Below are 26,771 nucleotides of genomic sequence, written 5' to 3'. Positions count from 1 at the left end.
CTCTGGTTAAATTAGTTAGACAATGTTTTATGAGGCTAAATAAATACATCCCATGAGAAGATTGTATACAAACTGCGAATTGCGGTGCAAATGATGTCATCACAATGTGATGATGTGAGTTTGCTTCCACTTTTATGATTAATTGAACTTAAAAGAAGTCCTTAAACAGAATCTGAGGGAACTTGGTTAGGACGTCTATATGTTCTACTACTTCTACCAAGGTATTGTGGTGGAGCGGTAGGAAAAACATCCAAACATGAATCAAAAATACATCAAGCAAGACAGGGCTTAAATGCAAAACAAACATCCAGTCAAAAGTATGCAAAACGGGTTACAAACGTCAAACTCAAGGCAATAATCCATGGCCTGCGAACTCATAACAGGTACAGTATGTTTCAAAAAAAAGAAAAAGAGGTCAGCGAATGACCTTGTCCATGTCCTTGCCCCCGCGCCTCTCTGGAGAACTAATACTGTAGTGTTGTGGATCCTTTGCAAACTTTTCCTCCCCTTATTTATTTATTTATTTATTTATTTTGCATATGCACTGAGACTCAAATATGATTTACATTCTTGTAGCTCTGCAAAAAGAGGTACAAAGTGAAAAAGCAAGCAAAGAAAAGTGTGCGATAGCACACATGAATCTGATTGAAAGATTTAAATCTTTTTAGAATCCTGTTGAAAAGTAAATACATCCCAACTGGTGGCTGTTAACAGTACTGTTTTATCCTATAATCTCAACCAGACATCAAATCTTATTAGTCGGCTGCATTTATGACTTGAAAAAAAACATAAAAATACAAAAAAAAAAGAAAGAAAAAACAACTATAGGGATTAGCGGTACTGAGCCTTCACGTGGCGGCCCTGTTTTGACTAATTTCACAGTACCACACTGTAGTAGTCAATGGATTTTTTAGACTACAGGTATAAAGAAGAAGCAAGTCTGTATCCTCTCCTATTAAGGTTGTGGTCTGATGTTCTGATGCTTTGACTGCAGTTTTGACTATGTCAACACAGGTTTGCATCACCTGATGCATTGATAACACTGCAACACAGCGACGATCAGTATTGCTGTAACAGTGAGGAGGTGAGAAAATACAGTACAGTGGATTCTTTTAATTTAATAATTTTGTTTAAAGAATCATGAAAAATCGTAATCGTGGGCTAAAAATCGTGAATCGAATCGAATCATGACCCGAGTGAATCGTTACATATATACTTGCGTCTGTATATTTTTGTATATTACTAATATAAGAATTCACAATCGTTATCTTTATTGGCCATTTTCTCAAAATGAGTTTTTACCTCTAACAGCGTAAACCCACCGGACGCCGAAGCAGAGGGGAAGCACCGCGCGCGGAGGCGTCTCCTTGGTTAAACAGGGCGTGAGCCTGCGCAGGCACTCTGCTCCGCTCCGCCTGCAGAATGATAAGAGTTTTCCAAAATCTCCTGTGTAAATTTGTATCTGATAGGTGAATAAGGTCAAACAATAATTTTTAACCTAACTTTATCCAATGTTAAGATATATGTTCCTTTATGCGAATTGGCGCATATTCAATGAGATACGCCTAATTTGCATAGTTACACATACAATTTCAAAAAACTTCCAATGCAATTTTTTTTTGTCTTCATGTTAGTAATTAAGTGGGGAAGTTTCATGATGATATCTGTTTGTTAAAAATTTTACCCTATTCACCTGGGATTTCTTGGCCACCTTGGTCGCCATCTTGAAAAATACACCTTTCTGGTGGTCAGATTTTGGTAGACTTTTAGGATGTCATTAAGTACACCTAGTACTACAATAATCCACTGAAAAACCTTTTGTTAGAATTTTTTTGGGGTATGATGGTTTTCTTTCATATATGCAGCCGACTATATAGGGACATTGATTTTCTGCTCTTTAAACGTGCACTAAAACATGGTGCAAAAACTCACAGAGCGTGTAGGTGTGTGATATAGGTATGGGATGCTTTCTTTCCACTCTTATTGTTATGCGTCATCACGTATGAGTTAAGGTAAATTATCGTTTCTAAATGTGAATGCATTAAATGCAGCAGTTGCTTCTGCAAGAATACACGCAAACAAGTCAACAGCATACATATCTAAATGATAATAGAATTGAACATTCGTCGGTCCACAGTTCAGGCAGAGTTTACAGGTGAAAGTGTATCAGTGTGGGTCTCCTGCTGCTCCACTTTAGTAAGGTTCCAATCTGTAAACACAATTTATTAAATGGATTTGCTTTAAATTCATTCTTTCAATCAATTCAAGTCTCATCCTGTGAGTTACTATTTGCTTTTTGTGTGATTATACGTAATGGTAAAATTCACGATTAGTCCAAGTTGTTGTATGTCAAGTAAAAGCTCAGCCGTGGTATTTTCCAGTCTTCTGCTTCAACTTGGAGTAAAGGAGTTTGCAGAATAGCATTTCATTTTGTTTTTCCATGTTGTTTGGTCCAAACCCTCCCCCCCTTTTTTTTGTTTGTTTGTGCACAGCCAGCAACCTGCTGAGTGCAACATCAGGTTAATACAACTGCTGCAGCAAATCTCAGAGTTCAAAAACTGCTTTGTACTGGATTAGGGACCGTTGGTGTGGAGGTTTCTCACACAAGCTTCAGCTTAGGACCAGAAACTATTCTGGTAATAAAATGATAGCATCCAGTACATTTTTGACCTACAACTGTAAACCTACATGATCATTTCAGGTATCATTATATATTATGGGTCTGTCTGTCTTCTTCTCATCTCTTGTCCATCTCATCCCTTCACCCTCCCTCTCTGGGAGTAGACTGCCTTCCTGCCACTATTAACTTGGTAGATCATTTTTATGGAAATGCCATTTAGTTGCGCTCTAATGTAATGAGTGTAATAGGTGGTAAAATACACATGTAGGCGGGATGACAATTGGCCCTTATATATATAGAGTAATTTTCCAGAGAGGCGTAAAATCTGATCACTTCTTTTTTCCACCTCCTGGGATAGACAAAAAGGCGTAAAAAAGGAAAGACTGGCTGTGTATGAGTTCCATTCTGCAACTGAGTGAGAAGTGCAAGATTTCTACCAACTTTCAGATCATGTTGTACATGTGCAGCACCTTCACAGAGACTTGGGGAAGGGAAACTATTGTCTGCACCACCTAGCATTATGTGTATTGCTAAATAATTGAATAAAGCTGTATTAGAGAGATACATGAAACTTTGTAGTTCGTGAGAAGATGAACTCAGGCACTACATTATAGTTCTATAGAATTATAACCAAACACAGTCAGGCAACGTTCCACTTTTATGCTCCTCACCTGTAGAATAAACTCCCAGAATGCAGCAGGGCTGCTGAAACTCTCAGTTGCTTTAAGTCAAGGCTGAAAACCTGTTAATTTACTGCTGCATTTCAGTAATCCACCATAATGCACTGCAACCTTTTGCATCTCAATTGTTTTATTCTTTTTACCTTATGACTGTCTGTTTTTTATTTCTGCTATTGAACTATTTTACTTTTTAATGCATTTAAAAAAAATCTGTTCATGTACAGCACTTTGAATTGTCTTGTACATGAAACGTGCTATACACATGAACTAACCTTGCCTATATGTCAGAGAACGCCAGGATGTAGAGCCTAATGTAACAGCTTGAATTCAAAGTTGTTTGTTGCCCCACATGTTGAACAGCTCACACAGCTGGGCGTAGCTACGTGTTAAAACAGTGTTTACGAGTGAACTCCTGAGCAGATTTGAAAAAGAAACATTTGTGGCTTCCTCTGCTGCTGCGGTCCTGATACTAAGGAAGTTCTAGATAAAAGCCTCTTTAAGGAAATGTGCGTCACTTCTTTCTCCTTCAGCTCTTAAATAAAGTAAACTAAAATTGTCAAATGGATGGCCTCCCTTGTCAAATTGTCTGTAATCAACTTATTTGCCTCTATCGGCTGCAGTGTGTCAGCAGACTTCCATGTTCATTCACATAAACACTGCAGTGATGATTTTCATCAAGTTATGGCTATGATTGTTGGAACACAGGACTTTTCATTTAGAGTTTTAGCATCTCTTTCTTTTTCTCAAAATCCAGCTGATGGTCTGCTTCTCAGCACTCCAGTTCTTCACTTTAGACCAGCCTAGCATCCGAGGCTAACAGCGTGCTCCCTGTCTATTTGCTGTCCCCATGTAGTTTTTGTTTATTTTTTATTTATCAATGGACCACCTTTTACCATCCAGTGTAACAATATTGCCTCAATTACAGATAGAAAGCTTTTCTCCTGAAGCAGTAGCCCAGAAATATAGATTTTTTAATAAAGTATCACAAAGACAGATCAGATTTCTTTTTTAAGTTATTGTTCTTTTTACCGGAGTGTAATGAATGTATTTCTAGCATTCTGTTGGAAAGAGTTGTAGGAAGCAAACAAATATAAAGCTTAACCATCACACCCACCCAAGTATGTGTAGACGCTTCTGTGGTTTGTGATGTGGGATTCCACTTGTCCTAGTTTAGTGAAACAAGAGGTGAAACGTGTCAGAAATCAATAGTGGTCACAACTGTAGGTCACATTGTACGGGACACCTTGCCTACACAGGAAAATATGTAAAGATTCCTAATAAAATGTTCTTATTACAAATACCAAATTATTTTCTTCTGTTGATTTTAAAGCCAGTGCTGTTTAAGTGCTGTCAGGTTTGATCCTCTGATGCCATTTCCCGTGCTTCATGTACCACTGGCGGGGTTTCAGTTCAAATCAGAGGTCCCTGCAGCCAGCTGCTTCTGTTTTACCCTGCACAGTTCAGAGCCTACCACAGGTTGTATGACTGATGTTACAGTGAGCATTCTCACTTTCACCTCACACATTCTCATCACAGTTCTTCATCAGGGTGGGTGCTCTCTAGACCGTTTTAGGGACAAAGTTACTGTATAATAGATACAGTATAAAATACATCTATCCTCACATTTGACAATTTGCTGTCATTAAATTCAGGTGTGAATTGACATGAAGTTTTTGGCAGATGGAAAGAATTGAATAAGATCCTGTTTGAGAGGCTTTGTTAATTTGGTAAAACTCTGGTCAAGGTGTGGATGAGTTATACAGAGGGCTTGACGAGACACAGGTGCAAATAATCAGGGCAGATGGGCAGAAGGGGAGTCAAAATAAAACTAAAACACAAGGACATCAGATTTCAAAATAAAACAGGAAGTAAATACAATATCCGTGACATAAACCCAAAACTTTGACCACTGATAATGTGGCTGAGAAATAATGAGGAGACCAGGAACAGTGTTGTTTTTAACCCTGTACGGCCAAATGTAATTGCACGTAATTAAGTTTCATGTGCTTCAAGTACGATCAATTAAGTGCTAACACATTTATATAAAAATTAATATATATAGGTATATATAATGATACAAATATAGTATATAGAAAAACTTTACAAACTAGTCCTCTCAGTAACTAATTAATTAATTAACTTAATTTTTTGACAAAAACAGTTAGATACACAAATGACGGTTGATTTCCATACAGATGATGAGTAACTGAGTAAATGCAAGTTCAATATGGAGAAAAAAATGCAACTTTGAAGCAAAACAACAGAGCCTCAGTAGTATGAGGATGTCTCATAAATGTTTATGTCAGGCGTCAAAAATGCCTTGTTTTTAAAAGATAATCTATCAAGTTCTTTTTTTAACTCAAATATATTTACTCCTCTTTGCAATTTTAAAAATAACATTTCATGAATCTCGTCTATTTTCTATTGTTGGGTTTTTGTTTTTAAAGAAAAGAGGGCAGACATTGAGTAAATGATCCCCATGGAGACATGCCTAGGCCTCTTCTTTCAAATTCAGTTCAAAAATATTGTATTAATCCCGGAAGGGTAATTAATTGTTGCATTAGTCATGATTTCAGTGTCTTTAAAAACAGGTGTGCTACCAAGGCTTTTCAAATGCTTTATCTCCATGATTAGCAGCATATAATTATTTAAATGCACAAAAGAAGGTTAGTTATTTGACTCCTCAAGTCCTATAAAGACCACCTTAGGAATTCTTTTAAAAATGATTTATTTATTTGCATGCTTAAATGAAAGCATTCCTGGTAACCGCATTCATCCTGATGCCTGTTTTTTGCAGAAGATGAGTCCTGTTTTTTGTCTGGTTTTTTTTGGTAGGCAGGCCCTAAGGCAGTGATTCTTAACCATAGGGCCGCGGCCCACACTTGGGCCGCGAGCGCCATCTAGTGGGCCGCAAAAAAAAAAATCTGTTTCGTACGTGTGGGCCGCGGGGGCCGCGGGACTGCATAGCAACTCCTGACCAAATGAGGAGAAGAAGACACTCAGCTAGCTGTACGTGTAATAGTAAGAGAAATGGTGTGTATTTACAGAGTAAATCCTTAATTTTGCACAGAGTAGGTTTAGATCCGCCAGTATCAGGGATCGATTATTTGGGTCTGCGCCCAGAGCGAGCGAGCGCGGTCTGATCATTTATCCCGACGCGTCCCCGCGGCCGGGGAGGTCGGTGCCGCTCGGGCTTGCGGGCTCCGTCGTTACTGCTGAAGGATTGTACATGTAGATGCGTGCGCTGACGTGTCTGCTGGACTGGGCTGTTCGGGCTTTCTCATCGGAAGCATCGGAAAGACTCAGGTGCTCCGCATCCCGAGAGCTGCGGGCTCCTGCCCGTCTCATTGATCAGGCTCGGATGAAACCTGACGCGCTGAGTCCTCTGACTACTGATTAATGTAATATTAATGTAATATCTTAAATGAAGTACAATCAAACTAAGTTTTGCTTTGTAAAACTAAATATCGTTCCAGGCTCACCAATGTTTATATTAATTTATTATAAAAATGTGTTGAGACAATTAACAAAGAAAAGGGGAAATTCAAACTGCTGGTAGAGAAATAAAATAAGATAGCATTTGAAAAATAAAATAAAATGTATTTTATTTTTAAGAGAAAAAAATGTGTGTAATTCAAGTTACACATGTTAAGTGGCAAATATGTATTTTTTTTAATATACCAGTCAGATGCAGATGTATATACAACTATGAGGCTACTTGAATATATACATACATATATATATATATATATATATATATATATATATATATATATATATATATATATATATATATATATATATATATATATATATATATATATATATATATATATTATGATGTTCTGGACCTTCGCTTGAGTAAATTTTCTCTAAATGGACCTCTTAAAGTTTTAGTTGAATACCCCTGCTATAAAGTGTTAATATTTAATGGGCCCCGGGCCACTCTGTACTGAAAAAATTGGGCCCCAAGGTCAGAAAGGTTAAGAACCCCTGCCCTAAGGTTAATAACCAGGAACGTCTTGCTCACAAGCAGCAGCAGAAACCTCTGAACCAAATATATGGAACCTATGAGGGTTGCAAGTGGAGTAAATGGGCATCAGGCAAGAAAGGGGCAATTGTGTAGGTCCCCTATAATCCTAGTAACATGTGCCCAATGTTTGAATATGGGTATTTCTAATTTTAAATATACTAAATGCTTTAAAAGAAAAGGACTTTCTGTGTATTCATTCATACACGAAGGATTATGGGAAAGGTGGCGTGGTTAAGGTGTGGAGAGGGGTTGTCATTGATAAGACTGAACTCAGAACAGAAAAGGCAACATTTTTAATGTGGTTCAAGAATAAGAATGGCAGCGCCAGCACTGCCTGGCAGGCTCACATTTACATGCTAACATACACAAGCACACCAAACAGACACAAATTACCTCTGCCTTCTTGATTCAGTTCCAGTATAAAAAAATAGGTAAATATTTAGACACTAAAATATGAAAATATTCAAAATAATGTATCTGCTTAAAATAACCTAAGTAGACACATTGGTGTCTCTTTCCAAAAACAGAGGTGACAATAAACAACAGGTTTCTTCGTCCATAAACAGCACACGTCATAGATAATACAGTAAAGTGTGTAGTGCAAGTCTGAGCTGTTTTTCTAGCCATACTGATTCGGTCTTCAGTTGCAGCTGTAGTTTTTAAATGGAGTTAGCTCAGGTAGGCTGTTTTGGGTCATATCATCTTACAGTGTCATTACCGTGAAAGTCTTGAGAGCATATGCACACATTTTAAGCACAAATGCCTTAAACACACAAACAAATCTTATTTTTTTAACAAATATCCCTGACTGTTGAGCATTATGCACAACAGATTTTTTTTAAATGTAAAATCATATTTTTACATTTTGAAATCCCCAATGTGCTTTCAGTGGGTGTGGCTTTTTCTTGCAGCACATTGTGCAGGAGCGATGAAAATGCCAGTGGGATTGGTAGATACAGTAGCTAACTGAACAGTTAGGAGTTCAGAGCAAGAAAAACCTGTAATAGGACTTCGTGTAGCAACGTGTCTTTAACGCAGTTCAACCACGTAGAAAATCCACCAGTCCATAGCCTTCGTACGGTGACAGGAGCAGTTGGATCCAGGTGCAGATATGACAATAAATGCTCCATCAGGACAAAGTATTGCCAAAAGTACACATTTCCTTTCAAGTCCTAAAGGATTGTGTCGTTTTCATCTTGTGTTTTTTGATGTCTGCAGTCAACTCTGCACAGTCCAGACCTCAACATCTTCTATAATAAAGTCTTCATGTGTAGATAGAGGTGCGTTGTGAAAGGTAGGACAGGAAAAGCTTGCACCGTGATACAGATCAGCATCCAGCCACAGGGCAAAGCCGTCTCTAAAGAAAACAACAACAAAAAAGATTTAGTATCAAACCTGTGCAAAGTTGTAAATGTTTCATTAATTTTTTTTTTTTTATTTTCATTTTAGCGGATAACTAGATCGGCAAACTCAGATTTGTTCCAAGTGCTGATTACAGCGGTTATATTATGATATTTATGATGACTTTTATGACAGACGGCTTCTTTTCTTATGGTGACTACGTCTGTGGTTTATAGGAGAAATCACAAATCCCACAACTTACCCTCCTCCACCAATCTGCAGAGATTCCAAGTTGCCGCTCACGAAGTAGGAGTTCTCCCCGCTCCACCGGTATTGCTACAGAACAATTGGAATGACACATTTTACCATGATTGTTCTCAGGTTTAGTTTATTTTTCATTATTTGTGAATTATGCTGTCAGGGTAACATTAGACATTTTTTGCAATAATTTCTCACCTGGAAGTCAGGGTTGAAGCTGAACAGGAAGGTTTCTCCGGTGCCGTAGCAGTATTTACTGACTTTAAATGGATCAGAAGAAAAAGCTCCAAACACCTGAAAATACCAAGACAGCAGTTTGTCAATCAGGACATCACTTTGAATCCAGTTTCTGCTGAAAGTCTTGGAGAGTTCAGACTAAAGATGCAAACCTTTTTCTGCACATCTTTGATGACCAGCAGCACAGGGCTGTCCAGACCAGCCATGTTTCTGTAGAGCGTCTTCAGGCTGCTGCCATGGATGGCTGTGCTGTACACCAGATGCCACCTATAGCCCCTGGTCCTTGGTGGCATGTGAGCAGCAAGCTGTTGAAAAAAGAGTTTGGGATTAAATAATGCTGTGCAAGAACCAGCAATGACTCTTCAACCTAACCGAAACAGATTTGTGTTTAGATAACATATCTAAACGTGAATCTGGGATGTTTGTGAGTATAATTTACCTTGAGCAGGTGGTGGTCATCTAGCAGCTGGCTGTGGTCATTCAGGACAGGTAGAGCATCATCCTCCTCTTGATACTCTTGCTCCTCAGAATCTGGCTCAGAATCCACTGAGCTGCACAGACTTAGACGGCGTTTGGAGTCTTTTACGGTGATGATCTGCAATCAGCCACAAGATCATACATGTTAGCAAGAAAACCAACACATTGAATTGCTCTTATATCCTGCCCTTTGTCCCCTTCACATACTCTCCTGGATTCAAATATGTAGTTCAACAGTAACTTTTCAGATTAAATAAGCTACACGTTGCTGTTTGAAGAAGTTGGATCACATTTTGATGGATTACAACCGTCAGTGTATTAACTTAAAACAATAAGGCATTAGTTGCTTGATTAGTGGGATCCTTTTAATATTGTCACCTCAATATACAGTTTCAGTCAGTTACTGACAAAATAAAGCACCTTAAAACTGTCCAGCCTACTGTTGGACCCTCTATGTTAATGTGACTTTCATTGGTTTGAATATTGAGCAGATGGCTGAAAATGGAGAGAGCAATTTATGTAACTTTCTTTTGAGGGAAATTGAAACTTTGGCTGTGACACACAGAAAGGATTTGCACATGCAGGCAGTGGATTTTGCAATGCCCTCAGGGATTAATGCCAGATACGCCTTAGTAACACACTTGTAACACAGACAGACATTTTAAAGAGCCTACAGGCCGGACCTGAGGAACCAAGGAGGATTTTAATGTTGTGCAGAACTCACCTCCCAGTTTTTCCCTATTTTGTGGTTATTGACAGGCTTCCTGTGGAGGTTGCTGATCGCAGGCATGTCTTTGTCCACAGCATAACCATTCTGGTGCTTCTCTCTGATGTAGCGAGGCTGGCAGCTCTTCTTGTTCCTCTTTCTGTAGATATCTGGTGACCATTGCACAAAGAATGTGTAGAGGTGGTCCACCCTGCGTGGGCAAAGGAAACAAATCATTGTATTGGTTATTGGCTGTCAACTCACACCTTCAAAAGCCTCAAGAAATAACATTATGATATAAAGCTTCATCACTTAATAAGTGCAATAACATAATTAAAACTAAGATAAAATGAAAGTTGGAAACTAGAAACAACTCAAGCAGGAAGAATTTTGACGTAATACATTGCGACATGCCTGATCATGAATAACTAGACAGTGAAAAGCTTTAAATGTTCATGCAGGACTGAGTTTAATGTTAGCTAAACTTTTCATTGATCCAGGGTCCGGGTTAGGTTAGAGCTTCATTCCAGAATTTTCAACGCCTGTTTTTGGGACGACCTGTGCTGAAATCAAACTTCTCTTCTTTCATTCCCTTCCTGCGTCTATTTTGTCATATTCATTGCAAACATAGCTTTACAATGATATGAAAAATATTACTTTGTGCATTATTCTTTGCAGATATGGTTTAATTATTGTAACACTCAACTTCTCCATGCAGCTGTGCAATAAGTTAATTTTGCAAGCATCCATGATTGATTCTGAATGAAACTGGATTTAAAATCGTATTACTGTTAACTACATGGTCTTGTATGGTATTTTCTTCCTTGAATAAGGTGAAACATGCAAATTGAAATGCTGTCATGCTGATTCAACTCCAGAGAACAAGACCATGTTCAGAATCACACATTACATTATTCACAAATGCCCTAAGGATTTATTTTACTTACTCTCCGACGCTGTAGGCAACTCCCATGACTGAAGATGAAGGCTCTGATGGTGAGAGGTAAAAAGAAGTGTTGACTGTACGAACCTCAGGGTTGAACATTTCCACTGCCATCCCTGCATTTTTATAAGAGCGGCTCGATCGCTGAGATAAGCCTCTTTGACCATTAACCCTTCCTTTCTCAGTCTACAACGTCATACAACCTGCACGTATTCTCACAAAGATTTCACAACTTGAAAGCCAAAGCTGGTAACATATTAACCTGACCTGCTCCAGGTCCCTGTCCTAAAGTTTGGCTGGAGTTCAGGCTGCTGCTGAGTCTGAAGAAAATCTCAGTGTCAGAAAAAGTTGACTTGGCAGAAAGATGAATGTCTAGAAGTATGTCATTCTCCTTAATTATCTCTCTATTGTACCCTCCTGTCTTATTGGATGTCTGCTCAGTCGTATCTTATCATCCCATCAGTAGTAAAGAGTGTGGAAGTTTCCACGGTTGAATTACCTGCTACTCTGCAGGAATATGCACTTTCAGCTCCCTTACGATACAACACTTTTCATCTCACAGTTCAACTCGCTGGCTCTCCAACAAAGTCCTTAAAACAGGAACATTGATATTCGGCACTGAAACAGTGTTTTTAGGTTTGATACTGAAAGAAAACTACATATTGTGTTTAGTATTGTGTGTGTACATTTCATTTGGTGAACTCATTCTCCTTTTTTATTGCTGCAGATTAAGCATTTATTTGGAGAGATTCTGAGTGTTTCTGCTATTTATACATGTTAAACTTAAATAAATGAGTATGACTTGAGGGGGAACGGGTCCTGTTTTAGGTAGATGTATGGAAATAAAATATTTGTATGATGCCTTTCTGCACATTTCTTTACTTCGTACCACCACATTGCTTTGTCTTTGTTTGCAGCCTGTAAGGATATTGAGGTTTTCTTTCAGCCATGTAAAATAGAAACTAAATCCTGGTCTGTCAGTTAAAAAAAGTTTAAGAAAAAGGAGGAAGAAGTCCATCAGAGTAAGATGTTTGCACAAGAGGCTCATTGTTGTATGGAGTAAAGACAATTGTGGGAATTTTAAAATGTCCCAAAAGTATTTTAATAATTATAAACTACCACAGCAGATTGAAAGTAATGTTTGCAGGTTTGAGATGGATACATAGACACAAAAACAAGCTCTGTAATCTTTCTCCGTGCAACCTCTTCACAGTCTACAGTTTATCAGGACGTCTGTGGTTTCAGCCTCAATCTCTGGTAGATTTAAATTAGATTTAATCACAACACCAAAACCTGATTGCAGTGTGGACCTGTTGTAATTAATCAATGTCCAATATTCAGTCGTTCATTTCCAGTGTTTACTACCTCACTACCGCTAATACTCCTGCAGTATCACAGTGGTCTCTGTTTTTTTTGTCTGCGTATTAGGATAACCCCCCCCCCCCAACCTCCACTGGCCTTGACAGAGGACTTAAACCTACTGATGATCAGTCCATCAAGAGCTGATGCTCATCATCGTCAGAGGTGTCAAGCAACGAAGTACAAATACTTCGTTACCTTACTTAAGTAGAAATTTTGGTTATCTATACTTCACTGGAGTAATTATTTTTCAGACGAGTTTTTACTTTTACTTCTTACATTTTCACGCAATTATCTGTACTTTTTACTCCTTACATTTTAAAAACAGCCTTGTTACTCTAATTCATTCCGGCCTTTAATCTTCTGCTCTCTCTGCATTATACTAAGATGCATTCATTTTCAATGGCTTTTGTCCTTAATGGCTTTTTCCCCCCTTACATTACTTTTACTTTTATACTTTAAGTAGTTTTGAAACCAGTACTTTTATACTTTTACTTGAGCAAAAACTTGAGTTGATACTTCAACTTCTACAGGAGTATTTTTAAACTCTAGTATCTATACTTCTACCTGAGTAATGAATGTGAATACTTTTGACACCTCTGATCATCGTTGGTTGCAACTTGAATCATATAGAAGCTACTTACTATTACATACCCCCCCCACCCCCCTTTGTTTCCACTGTTACATAATAACAGTGGGAACAAAGATATACTGTATAGCTACTGTTATTTGTCAAAAAGTTCTATGACTTGACACTGAAAATTAGACACAAAAAAATAATAACGATTAAAGAAGCTGTTACTCTCTTTTGTACAAGACTGCATTTAAGAAAACAGCACGTCCAAGCTTGCATCCTTTTTTTCTGTTACTAAACCTCTCTAACTTTCAGCAACTTTCAATGAATCAATGGATAGTGTACTGTGCTAATGAGGTGTTAGAGCAGCTGTGCCCGGGCTGAATTTACACTTGCGATAGCGGTACCAGGGCTCATGTTTATTTATTCTTCTATACCCCACCTGGAGACTACACTAAAGAGATTCTGGGGTCAACAATCGGCTTTGGTGTTACACAAGATGTAAGAACGCGATATATAAACATAAATGCATGTGAATGCTCGCAGACATGCATGATTTCATATGTGCATGCGTGGCACATGCATACGTGTGAGTCCTACACATTTGTGCAAGAGCATGTGATACACATCGCCTTTCTAGTAACTTCCCTCAGACAAGCTGACGTGTTCATGATGGCTCAGAAAAAGTAAGGATTTGAATTAATTTTTCATCTCCCTATTTAAAACTTGTAGTATCTTCTTTTGATGGTTTGAGCTCTGCCATGCTGCTCTGAGAGCTTTCAGGGAGGATTCACTTATTTACAGGTAGATTTCTGACACTATATGCCCCCTCTCTTGGGATTTCAGTTATCATGACGTTTGAAAAGCAAGAATATGCATCAAAACTTTGGTTCTTACAGAATTCAAACAAATATTGCAAATCTAGGATCCCAATAAATCTTGGGATTTAAAACAAAAAGAAGAAAAAATTAGTGCTATACAATTATGTGCAGCGTTTGTAACCCCATTTAAAGGGGACCTACTATGAAAAACAGGTTTTTTCTTGTTTTAACATATATAAAGTGGTCTCCCCTCACCCTGCCAACACAGGAAAGATGAAATCCCATGAAATTCTACAAGGTCTGTACACCCCGCCCGGCTGAATCTTTCAGCGTCATGTGACTTTTACGAGCCGTTCAGAATCAGCGCCTATCGTTACGTAACGATAGGCGCTGATTTCCATAGGTCGGCCTCCGCTGCTGAAACCACGCCCACAACCAGCTCCGCCGGCTGGAGCTTCAGCCAGTGTTTGGAAGCGGTTGCTGTTTCCACCGGTTTCCACAGCGAGGTGACAGTAAAAATGAGGTTTTGCATCGACATTTACCCTCATAAAAGGATCAGTACCAACAGTACGGACCCGGCAGCGGTAAGTGACGTTAATTTTTTTATGTTATTTATATTTGTCTACAAGTATGATCTTTGCATGGGCTAAGTATTTAGCTTAGCTCCGGTGCACCGGGGCTGCTCATGGAGCTGCCCGGTGAGGAGCCCCGGGCCCCGGCGGCTCCAGTGTTCCCCTAACGAAGCCACTCACTGGTTAGGTAAATTAGTAATATATTTTTCTTCTGTTCATGGTTTCAGATTTCCAAGCACCTGAAGCTGTTCAGACACCTCCAGAAGACGCACGGTCCTTCCTTGAGCCAGCAATAGTGCATACATGTTATTTATATACAACTTATTTTGTTTTATTTTTTTAACAATAAAGTTACCATTTGTGAAAATTCAGTGTTTACAGTTAACATGATTAATTTGTCTTGTAACATAAGAAATGAAATGATGAGGAATCTGAGTAAATAACTGTGGTGTAACTGTTTAGAATTAAATTAAATCTTCCTGTGTGAATTAGTGTGAAGACGAGGTGACCCGGTCCCTCTTCAGGGAACTAAAGGCTGATTTATGGTTCTGCGTTACACCAACGCAGAGCCTACGGCGTAGGGTACGTGTCGATTTAACGCAGAACCGTAATTCAGGTTTAAGATCCGTTTACAGCGTGTAACTGCATGCGAGCGTCCGACTATCACGTCGAGCTGCGTGACATCGGACGCTCTCTGTCCACACTGAAACCTTTAAACTCGCGGCCAGTTAGGACAGTCCAATACAAAAAAATAAAGCAATGGAATTTATTTTGTCGCAGAAGCTTCTCGCATGGGACACGGTTTGTGTACGACGCAGGCGGCTGCTCTGGCCGGAGCAAGGGTTTGTTCCCTTCCCTGCTACACGTCATTCAGGCAGCCAATCAGCACAGAGCCTCATTATCATAACCTCCCCTCCCCTCAGAATGAAGCACAGAAAATGGGGTTAGAAGCGGTAAAACTAGAGACATGGCCCACAGGCTGAATTTCTGATTTATGTAGAAAAAACAAGCTTTAGATTGTTTTTAAGACATTCAAGGCCTGTTTAAAATATACATTAAATGCAATAATAGGTCCCCTTTAAAAAACCTTTGATTTGAAACCCTTAGTAATAGCCAAATAGATTCACACTTCATACAATAGATTCACAGTTAACGTTGTTATACAATGGTTTTGACATGTATGGAATGAATCAATAAATTAAAAATAAATTAAATTTGAATGAAATTAAACATGTCCAGTTGGAGTAATAGGAGTAAAAGAGGCAACAAAGGCTTACCCCTACATCTTGCACCTTTTTGGAGCATGACGAGGTTCATGGATGTAAATGGTAAGTTAACAAACATTTATCTAAAGAATAAATGATAAAAAGTTTTGCAGCCTAACAATACCTTTTAGAGAGAAATACTATATTGCATAATTCTTTTGTTGGTTTTTTTCTTTGCTATTCTACATGCATGGCTTTATAATACTTCGTATTAGTTTAAACTAAAGATGCAAATAGGTTATTGCTTGAAATATGCCATGTTAGGGTTTTCCACCAGATGCCCTTCCTGACACAACCCTGCAAACATAGTCAGTCAAGTTTATTTCCATAACACATTTAAAACAATCTTGTTTGACTAAAGTGCTGAACAGGCCAAAGCAAATTAAAATCACCAATAATGATAATACCCCTGATAGAAAAATATGAGTGAATCAATGTTGAAATATAGTTAAGCAGAAACATTGAATCTATGTTGAAGCCTGGTCTGCGACAAACAGAATACATTGATTTGACATTGATTACACGTTGGCATTACAATTGGATGGATCTATGGTTGATCCACCATCAATCGTTGACCTTAACAAAAAATCTACCTTTTTGACCATAATTCAACATTTATTTAACATATTTTGCTATCTGGAAGCACCCACACACCCAACCAATTAAACCTACAAACAAACATGTTTTTGGACCCACAGAAAACTCACTCAAGCACAAAGAAAAAACATGAAAAGTCAACACAGGAGCACTCGTGCCTGGAGTCAAACCAAGAACCTTTTTGTTAGGGGGCAAAAGTGCTAACCACTAAACCACACGCTGTGTTAACACTAATAAATACCAAAATCTTTTACAGGAGCCAAAAACATGTTCTCAACTTGTCATTATGTTGGAAGCTAATTCCTAAAACATGTATCCCTCTCTCCAGAGACACATGGAATTGTTCATATTTAGAAGTCAGCTCAGATTTCACTGTCACGTGTTCTTATTACAGCCACATACACGGGTTAACGCTTGCAGAGATATTGATTTTCAATGATTCAAAAGTCCGTCTGGAGCTGGTCCAAAAGCTCACGGACTATGTGCATGATATAGTTGCAGGATGTGGTTTTTTTCCACAAACGCAGTGGTAAATAATTCTGTGTGGATGGCGGGGATTAACTGGTTTGATTTTTTTTCCCCACTTTTGAATGTGAATGCATTAATTACAGATACTTATTGTGCTAGCAAACACACTTGCAAGTCAACAATACATGTATCTGAATGATAATAGAATTGAACATTTGTCAGTCAATTGAAGGAGCCTGTCCACAGTTCACACAGACTTTACAAGTGAAAGTGTGTCAGTGTGGGTGAATCCCAAGTTATTAGTACCACTCTGTAAACACAATTAATCATATGTGTCCATATCACCTTGTTAGACTCTCTTCCAGTTAGAAATACATCATTTTTGGGTGATGACAGTCACTACTAAACTTCACAGTTAGTCAAAACTTTTTAGTGTCAAGTCTGTTTTCACCAGAGAAGTTTTCCAGTTTTTCTTGATTATGTGCAGATTTGTTATTCCATTGTTTTCTTCACTTGGTTTGGTGCAAAGCCCTCCTCCAACTTTGTAGCTTGCCCAGTGCAAAATCAGGTTAATACATCTGCTCCGGCAAATCCCAGAGTTCAAAAACTGGTTTGTACTGGATTAGGGACCGTTGGCCTGGATGTCTCTCACATAAGCTTCAGTTAAGGACCAGAAAATAATATGGCAGTACAGTTAAAGTTATAGCCTCAGTACATTTTATTCCTTGGATTGTAAACCCACATGACCATTTAAGTCATCTTTACATATTATGGCATACCATCATCTCTTGCTCTTTATCCCTTCACCCTCCTAGTCTAGAAACAGACTGTTCAGCACTTTTAACTGACTGCATCATTCTTCTTAAAAGCCATTAAGTGACACTTTGAAGTAATGAATGCTGCAACAGGTGATAAAGTACGCGTTTAGACATGATGACAGTGTAACAAATTGAACTTTACTGTGACAGTCAGAGTTAATCAGTGATGTCGCTGAGAGAGTAAGTTTTTTTTTTGACCCACATAAAGAAGAGCACACAATGAAGCCACACAGGCTATAAAGGTTTACAAATGACCAGTTTCTCAGAATTGAACAAGAAACCATATGTGGCTTCCTCTTTCACCGAAACCCTGAAGCAGGGGGAATTCTTATGTGCCCAAGATAAAAGAAGACGTTAAAGAAATGCATGCTATTTCCTTCATATATAGCTTTTACACACTTTCAGTAAAACATAGTACAAATACAGCAAACAGTATTTTCCTGCTAAAATATCAGCATCAAATTAATCTGAAGGAATATCTGATTATTTTGAAGACGTGTCATCTAGCTCTCACCATCTAGTATCCCTACTATGAATAAAAAAACAGCTAAAATAACTTTGGACTCAGGTCCTGGCTGCCTCTTAGATGATAACCAGAGAGAGACAGTGGACATCATGACAGGTGAACTGCAGTCCAGTTGCAGAAAGACTGAACTATGAACCATCCTGTTCTCCAAAGTATGAGTTGTATTTGCCAAGAATTAACTATCAAGACACAAGTCCAAATTTGGCATACTTGGAATTGATTGGTTATAACGTCTTCAAGAAGGCAGCTCACTGATAGCCCAGTCAGATAAAATAAGTAAGACAAAAATATTAGTGTGGTTCCTCCAGATTCAACCTTGATTTTCAGGGTCGTACCAATGGATTTAGAAGAAACTGCCACCAGACACCATCATGGGCATACAACCAATCAGAGAAACAAAGTGTGTCATGTAGGCAGAGCAGCAATTAAACTAGCCTCAACAAAAAAAAAAAGATGTACAGTGGAATCAGAAAGCTGAGAGACTATTGTGGGTTTTGTTGCACTGGTGGAAACAGCTGTGAATGGAAAGGCTACCAGACCCGTTATACAAGATCAATTTTAACAAAGTAAAAGGTTCTGGCTGGTCGGGCTAGCAGGGCAAACCTGGACTTTCGCCCCTGACCTCAATTTTAAGAGCCATCACGTTTAGCATTAAATTCTATTGGCTGCGCTTTTCCTTTACTTTGGTTTTTATATATTTAACCTTCGTTAAATGGGAGATTAACAGAGTTTGGTAGCCTGCCAAAATCAACCTGACCCTGAGCAGTTTGATAAACCACTGCACTTTAGACTAGTCTGGAAAAAAAGAAATCCAACACCAGCATTGTTCTCCCTTTTTGCTGTCTCAGTGCGTTATTCTTCTTTTTTTAAATGGACTGTAAAGTCACAGGTAAAATATTACTCAGTTCAGCAGAAACCGAAGTACAGGTCTACAGAGACAGAGCTTTCTTTTTTGTTATTTTTTCTTGGAGCGTGTTGGACATACACATTTTTTTGGTTGTAGGAATTGAACAATTTTCAGTTATCCTTCTAAATATAAAGTAAGACCAATATGTTGTGAAATATATGATCAGTGCACAGATGTGCAGTGCTGAACACCTTAACACAAGCATCTATAGCAGAAATATGTAGGTTATACACTTCTGTGGTCAGTGATGTAGACACAAATGTGGCCCAGTTTAGTGACTCATCGCTAAAGAATCGTTGGGAAACTAATCCGGCACGGAAAGTCACATTGTGTGGGAGACGCATCCTGTGTATACAGGAAATAAAGAGTTAATATACAGTTGCATCATTGCATTTCTCATTTTAGTAGTAAGTGTGCGTTAAAGTCAGTGTTTTCTAAGCACTACCAAGTCTGTGTACATACTCTGACAAGGTTTCTGTCCAAATCAGAGCTGGCGGGCAGTCAGCTGTTTCTACAGTATATGTGACAATAACAAGTACCTTATTGTTATTTTGTTATGAATCTTTATTTTGGCTTGTACACACTTTTTTGCAGAACAAGATGAAAAGGTAAAAAAAAAAAAAAAAAATTATTTTGCCGGAAAGGTGTAGGCTGAAGCCGTAGCTTATAGTGCCTACCCCTTTTTCTTATGATCTGCATAAATATGAGACATTAACTTTACTCCGTGGAAACAAACAATACATAAAGAAGACAAAAATAAGTAAGACAAAATATAAAATTGATGTTTCACATTGTAGAATGTTTTAGATAGTATACTTTATAATTATAGTCTTTTATATTTATTTACAGTATTTTCTTTAAACATTTCCTTAAACTTGAAGATAGAACTACACATTTTTAGGTTGTTATTACAATTATTCCAAATTTCTCTAGCCTAATTGATGTACATTTCTTTTTAATATTATTTCTTGCTGTCGTCATCTCAAACATGAGTTTCCCCCTCAGGTCATAGCGGGTTTATTCGAGGTGGCTTACTGTAGCTTGTACCATTCTCAGATTCAGCATAAATACTCATTAAAGCTGCAATATTATACTGGCAACATTACTTATACTGTATATCCTGCAAAGTTATATCAGAATTGAACAAGAAACCATATGTGGCTTCCTCTTTCACCGAAACCCTGAAGCAGGGGGAATTCTTATGTGCCCAAGATAAAAGAAGACGTTAAAGAAATGCATGCTATTTCCTTCATGTACAGCTTTTAAATTAATCTGAAGGAATATCTGATTATTTTGAAGACGTTTCATCTAGCTCTCACCATCTATTATCCCTACTATGAATAAAAAAACAGCTAAAATAACTTTGGACTCAGGTCCTGCCTGCCTAAATGATAACCAGAGAGAGACAGTGGACATCATGACAGGTGAACTGCAGTCCAGTTGCAGAAAGACTGAAGTATGAACCATCCTGTTCTCCAAAGTATGAGTTGTATTTGCCAAGAATTAACTATCAAGACTAAACTTGAAGATAGAACTACACATTTTTAGGTTGTTATTACAATTATTCCAAATTTCTCTAGCCTTAATTGATGTACATCTCTTTTTAAAATTAGTGAGTTTCCCCCTCAGGTCATAGCGGGTTTATTCGAGGTGGCTTACTGTAGCTTGTACCATTCTCAGATTCAGCATAAATACTCATTAAAGCTGCAATATTATACTGGCAACATTACTTATACTGTATATCCTGCAAAGTTAAGTTTGTGTCGACCTTGTCCAAGTTTCAGTTGGACAGTTATTCCCCATAACCTCATTCTATATACTGAATGTTTTACTCCACTGCTTATCACTGAAACATCTCAGACAAAAGCTTAAGAAAAATCCACTTATAGTGACGGATAATGTTCTATCAAACACAAGTGCATTTGAAACAACCGGTGGATTTGGTACTCTGGATGAGGTAATTGGACAGCAGTGTTGTAGAAAGTACGCTTTTCTATTCATGCATTTGATAGTTTCCTGTCATCAAAGAAAAAAAAAAGTAATTTCATGAGAAAGTGATAAGAAGATCTGTGTAACATCCTGTCTTATAGGCTTTGCCAATTCTGAATAGGTGTGTGTGAGACTAATTATCGTCAACAATACATACGAACATCCTGTGACATCAACACATGAGCATAGGCATATATCATTATTTAGGTACAAAACATTGCTTCTTCTCGCATTTTTCTTTGTTCAGCTTGTTGTATTGCTTTAAAGCCCATTGAAACTGTTTCGTATGAAAGATTAAGTCATTTTTTATTGTCTTCACAGGTAAACAGGGACTGGTATATTAATAGCAACAGTCAAGCAAACCTTTTTGAAAAGCTGAAATACCTCCTTTTCATGTTATGAAACCCACTGCTCACTGCAGGACATAATTAGACGGAGATTGCAGCAACTTTGCAAGGAGGTGAGGGGCTCTTTCATAACCGAGCTACACATTTGGAGGGTTGTTTGGTAATGAGATTACATGAACAATCCTGAGGAGCAGTGAAGCCATCAGTAATGACTTTACTAAAGGCAAAAAGGTTTTAATATATGCTGACAGTGAGCGGCTAATAGAGATTAAATATATATTATGATCTCCTTCGCGGTATGTCACTTCTTCCCACAGCAAACATCATTTAATGACATAAGGGTTTCAGTTGTGGTTGATATCTTGGATTCCTAAGAGTAACATCACAGAGACAAACTGAACAAATATCGATGGCTGAAATGCAAAACCTCCTTTCTGAAAAATGCACTCTCCTGAGAGAGCAAAACAAATGTATTTTATGGATAACCAAGACTTCGACAACATTACTATACTATGTGTTTACTAGACCGAATATGTAGTAATGAGTAGCAAAGAGGAGATTAGAAGACTATCCTTCCATTTTATTTTTTTTTAAACATTTTGCATATCGGATATATAGATTTTGTATTTCGGCCTTCAAAAGGTGTAACATGCAGAGACTGAGTCTAATCATTTTGTCATTATTCATCCATTTTAATCCTGTACAGGGTCACGAGGGTCTGCTGGAGCATATATATCTCATTCTAGATGAGGCAGAGGTTCACCGTAGGCAGGTTGCCAATCTATCACAGGGCCACATATATAGGCAAACAACCATACATGCTTGTACTCACACCTACAGCAATTTATAATCATCAATCAACCTAACATTCGTGTTTTTGGACTGTGGGAGGAAGCCGGTGTACCTGGAGGGAACCCACGCAAGCACGGGGAGAACATGCAAACTCCTGCCAGGCCCGGGAGACGAACCAGGGACCTTCTTTCTGGAACGGCCACAGTGCTAACCACTAAGCCACCGTGCTGCCTTTGTCAGCCACCATAATGCTCTCCCCTTCACTCTCCCCTTCAGCAACAGGAGAAGCCTGTAATTTAGCAGTGCTCATATTAGCATTATTAGTGGCCGACCGTTACTTGCTTTCTTGTGCGTACTTGTGTTCTTGCGTCCTTGTGAAACGTCATCTGCAGACAAAGTACTGCAGATGAGATACAATCTCAAGAATGTATCTGAGCAAGAATTGAAGAAATACCTGGATGTGTTTTCAATCTCATTCTCATGAGTCCTACCTGCCAAGTACGGACTTCTCAAAAAAAGCCAGTCCGTACTTGCGTTCCTGAGAATTGAGAAACGGCCTGTGTCTTCTGCATGCGCGTGTGTGTGTGTGTGTGTGTGTGTGTGTGTGTGTGTGTGTGTGTGTGTGTGTGTGTGTGTGTGTGTGTGTGTGTATTCTAATGTTATGTATTTGTACATATGACTAAAGAAGACAGTTTGGTAGATTACTGAATACAATGGGAAAAGAGAACAAGGAAAATAAGTTTACATGTCAAAGAGAAAATGCCAACTGTTGGATTTGATATCAGCATTGTCCTTAATCTCTGTGCCAAGGATCTTGTAATTTGGGTTCTTGGCATCGTAAACACAGACAGACGCGGGGATTACAGGTTTTTGATTTTTGTTCTCTCTCAGCTGAATAAAAGCATTCTGCATGCAGGCGCGTGGGCTGCAGGTCCTCCTTCCTCAGGTCACGGCAGGCTGCTGCATACAGTAATTAGAAGAAACTAAAGATATGCTGCACTGCAGCCCTCTTAATTTGATTTTTCTTGGCACTGTTCCCTGAACAACTACTACATACCGGCACCTTTACAGATTAACAGAACCCACTGTACAATTTTGTTTTCCAATTGTTTTTATTTTGGGGATTTTGCCTGAAACAGTGCATAGTATTGATATACCTGAGTCTTTTTATTCTGGTGCACACATGTTAAGGGATAGGGCACCAAAGCGTTTCTTGAACATACTGTATGAATTCCTGTAAAGGTTTTATCGCCATTATTATGCTTTAGTGCAGCAGCTCAGATGTAGGTTTGTTAGCAAAGTTTATAAGTGCTATCGAGGCCACTGTTGCAACAATACTGCTCCAATTCAAAGTCCCCATCTAGCCCAGAATAGCCAAAATCCCATAATGTGTTCTTGCTCAACTCATTTATCGAAGATGCACTCAATCAAAAATTTAAACCATTACATACCATTGCTGATGTTTAAAGACATTTTGTTTTTGGATGCTTTCATGAAAGCATGTACCTCTCACATCAAGTTCCCAGCTGATTTATCAAGATAAATCAGTCAAACTGAAACCTTGTGAGCTATCAACTCATCACGAAACCATCCTTCCAGAAAGACCAGACTGGGTCCTCCTTTTCCCGAAATATGTTCTTAACATCCTAACACACTTGCCAAGTGTAAACTGCCAAATGCACACGTCCAAACTTGTGCTCTGCATCGAGAAATAACCAGTGTTATAGGAAGCCAAGGTAGTGAGAAACTGTACCACCCCCAACAAAAAAAGGTGCAGAACTGTTACCTGATGTTGAAACTATTTATCACGTCTCCTCCACCTTCCCAGAAACACTCTTACCAGCAAAAAGTAAATTAAGGGGAAAATAAATAAAAAAAATAAGAAAAGAAAAGTAAGCTTGCAAGTAAACCTTCACAACACATTGGATACAGCCCTCAATAATGAATATAAGTGTCTGAAAAAGACACTATGTCACAAAGCCTTGGTTTGGTGTCTGAAGGCTCAGCCTATGTACAATCTAACAAATGTATCACCTCTATGGTCTGCTTCGTTTTGAGAACAGCATGTTTATTAAGTCTAAAGAACATCGAGCTCTGTTCTGTAAAACTCCTGTACCAGCGGCTCTCACTGCATTAGGACTTGAGATGCATGTTTATTAAAATAATTAAATAGTTCAGTAAGTCTAGCCATGTTGCCAATTCTATTTTAGGATGCTATTATATTATCTCAGTCTTACTCAGATATTAAAGCCAGCTAGTGGTTAAAATGTGTTTATATAGAGGTATAAGACACTTTTTTTCCACAACACAGAAATGCCCCAGCTGGGATTTGAAACAAGGACCTTCGTGCTGTGAGGCAACAGTCGTCTCCATCAACTTTGTAAAAAGACAGAAGAAAAATGCCTCAAACTTGTCATCATCCACATACAAATGAAAAAGTGCATCTAAGGGAACTGGTGAAGGGGAATTAAGGAATTAATTTATTCAAAAACATCCTTACAAACAGGAGTCCACTCACACTTAAATTTGGGACTGACTTCTGTCCAGCCATTCTATGTTTCTTTTTTTCAGACAAAGTTCCGACTTCTTACCTTCTGCCTGCCGAAACTGTCAGACAGAAAGTAAGAAATCGGAACTTTGTCTGGAAAAAAAGAAACATAGAATATCAATCTGAAGACAATGAACACAATACAACTTTTATGTCCAGCTAGTTTCACATGTCTATGAAAGATTGTAGATTCATTTAGCATAAAAGTGCATGAGCCAGCACATGAAGAGGCTAAGTGTTGCAGCACATTTGGATAATACTACAAACTCCCTGACAAATATTGCTGTCATTCCTAAGTCATCCACATGTGGCAAAGGTAGAGACTCATATTTTGTAATATTGTTAACTCTGGGAAAGTCAGAGCATGTTGAAGGGGTTGGGTCTTAGCTCTCTCTCTCTCTCCCTTTCTCTCTGTCTCTCTTTTATTTTTTTCTTCCACTTCTTGCATGGGAAAGTCCAGTTTGAGCAAACATAGGGGGAAAAAAATCTGTTTTAGCTTTAAGAAATTGCTACATTTAGCTCCAACGTGTATTTCTATACGAGTTATTCAAAATTCCTCATTGAAAAATAAAAGAAATACAATTCTGAAAATCTTGCATAATAAGGGACAATGGTTGATACAATGGTTGTATTTGCCAGGTAAACTGACGGTAACTTGTACGAACAGCGACATCTAGTGGCCAAAAGTAAAATAACGTTCAAAGGCAGCTCATTTATCTCAGTCGAAGTTATCTGTTTGGTAATTGATCTCAGATTTTGCAGCTCTGTTTCTTCATCAAGAAGCATATTCCCCATATTGTCATCACGTTGCTCCTGTGTTTTCTTCTCTTTCACAGTCATGTTAGTTTGCATTCAAACAACTTCAAACAAGAGAAATTTCAAAACTGAATGACAGGTTTCTGTGATTTCCTCCCTCTCAGAAAATATGTAGGCTATATGAATAAAACACAACGTCCCTCTACGTATAGCTCATATATTACCATCTAATTCTAAAAAAGTATCAGGTAACCAAAGAGAAAGATAATTAATGTCAGCACAAGAGCCCAGTACTACACTCTGTAATAAATAGGATTGTTAAACATAATTTTGTATGTACTACTGCACCTAATTCTCTGTTCTACTACTGCAATATTTAGTTTCATTCATTTGTTCCATAAATGTCTATGTAGAGGTTTATTTTGAAAGGTCTTATTCTGGGCAACACCACCTCCAAAACAACTAGTTTATTCTGGTTAATAATTAATTGTTTCATGCTCAGTGGTAATAAGTCATGTTTAGATATAAGGCTCAAATAAACCACCCAATAAAAAAAGATCAATACATTCTGACATAGTTGAAGTACATTTCCTGGCTTGACTTCTTTGTAGGCTTCTGAGTAAACATTGACCGTCTGGACAAAAATGACAGGGAGGAGCAACACACTTCAATGGACTTCATTTTGCTAATCTACCCTTTGCCTTACCTGGCTGTGTTAAAGCCAGCAAACAGTTTTCTCCCACGCAGAAAAAAGTACTGAAATACATTTAATTCAATTTCACTTCCAAGTGCTCTCTTTTTGGATACTAATTTTTTAATGAATATATTTAACATCTAGTGCTCCTTAGGATAAATTTAAGAAATTTTAAAAGCCCTCAAGATGCCATCATTATGACCTTAAATATTCTTTTAACTATCGCTGAACATGTAAAAATTCATACAGTTCCAACTTGTGATACACTTGAAGCCACCTTTCAGAATGTTTTTAGTATTTTTGTGATAATTTATGTTAATAATATATATTTAAAAAAGTGGTTTAATCCCGAAGCTATTTAAAGAATGGGAGTAATACACAACTCATACATAAACAGGGGTAAAAGTAATCCAGAAATTGCCCAAAACTGCAAGATTCTCCCC

General features: G+C 38.1%; 1 protein-coding gene across 1 annotated transcript; it reads right to left on the bottom strand.

The window, feature by feature from the left end:
* Positions 1 to 7,611: 7,611 nt before the first annotated feature.
* LOC133426266 (nuclear receptor coactivator 7-like) lies at positions 7,612 to 11,446 on the bottom strand. Its single transcript, XM_061716367.1, has 7 exons — positions 11,300 to 11,446; positions 10,371 to 10,563; positions 9,609 to 9,764; positions 9,322 to 9,474; positions 9,131 to 9,226; positions 8,937 to 9,010; positions 7,612 to 8,690 (listed from the first exon to the last, which is right to left on the bottom strand). The coding sequence occupies exons 1-7, from the start codon at positions 11,407 to 11,409 to the stop codon at positions 8,552 to 8,554; spliced, it is 921 nt and encodes a 306-aa protein (XP_061572351.1). The 5' UTR covers positions 11,410 to 11,446; the 3' UTR covers positions 7,612 to 8,551.
* Between the last annotated feature and the right edge of the window lie 15,325 nt (positions 11,447 to 26,771).

Source organism: Cololabis saira, chromosome 3 (assembly GCF_033807715.1).
Source record: "Cololabis saira isolate AMF1-May2022 chromosome 3, fColSai1.1, whole genome shotgun sequence".
NCBI classification, from domain to species: domain Eukaryota; kingdom Metazoa; phylum Chordata; class Actinopteri; order Beloniformes; family Belonidae; genus Cololabis; species Cololabis saira.
The sequence above is the reverse complement of the archived record's forward strand: the minus strand, read 5'-3'. Positions and strand labels throughout refer to the sequence as shown.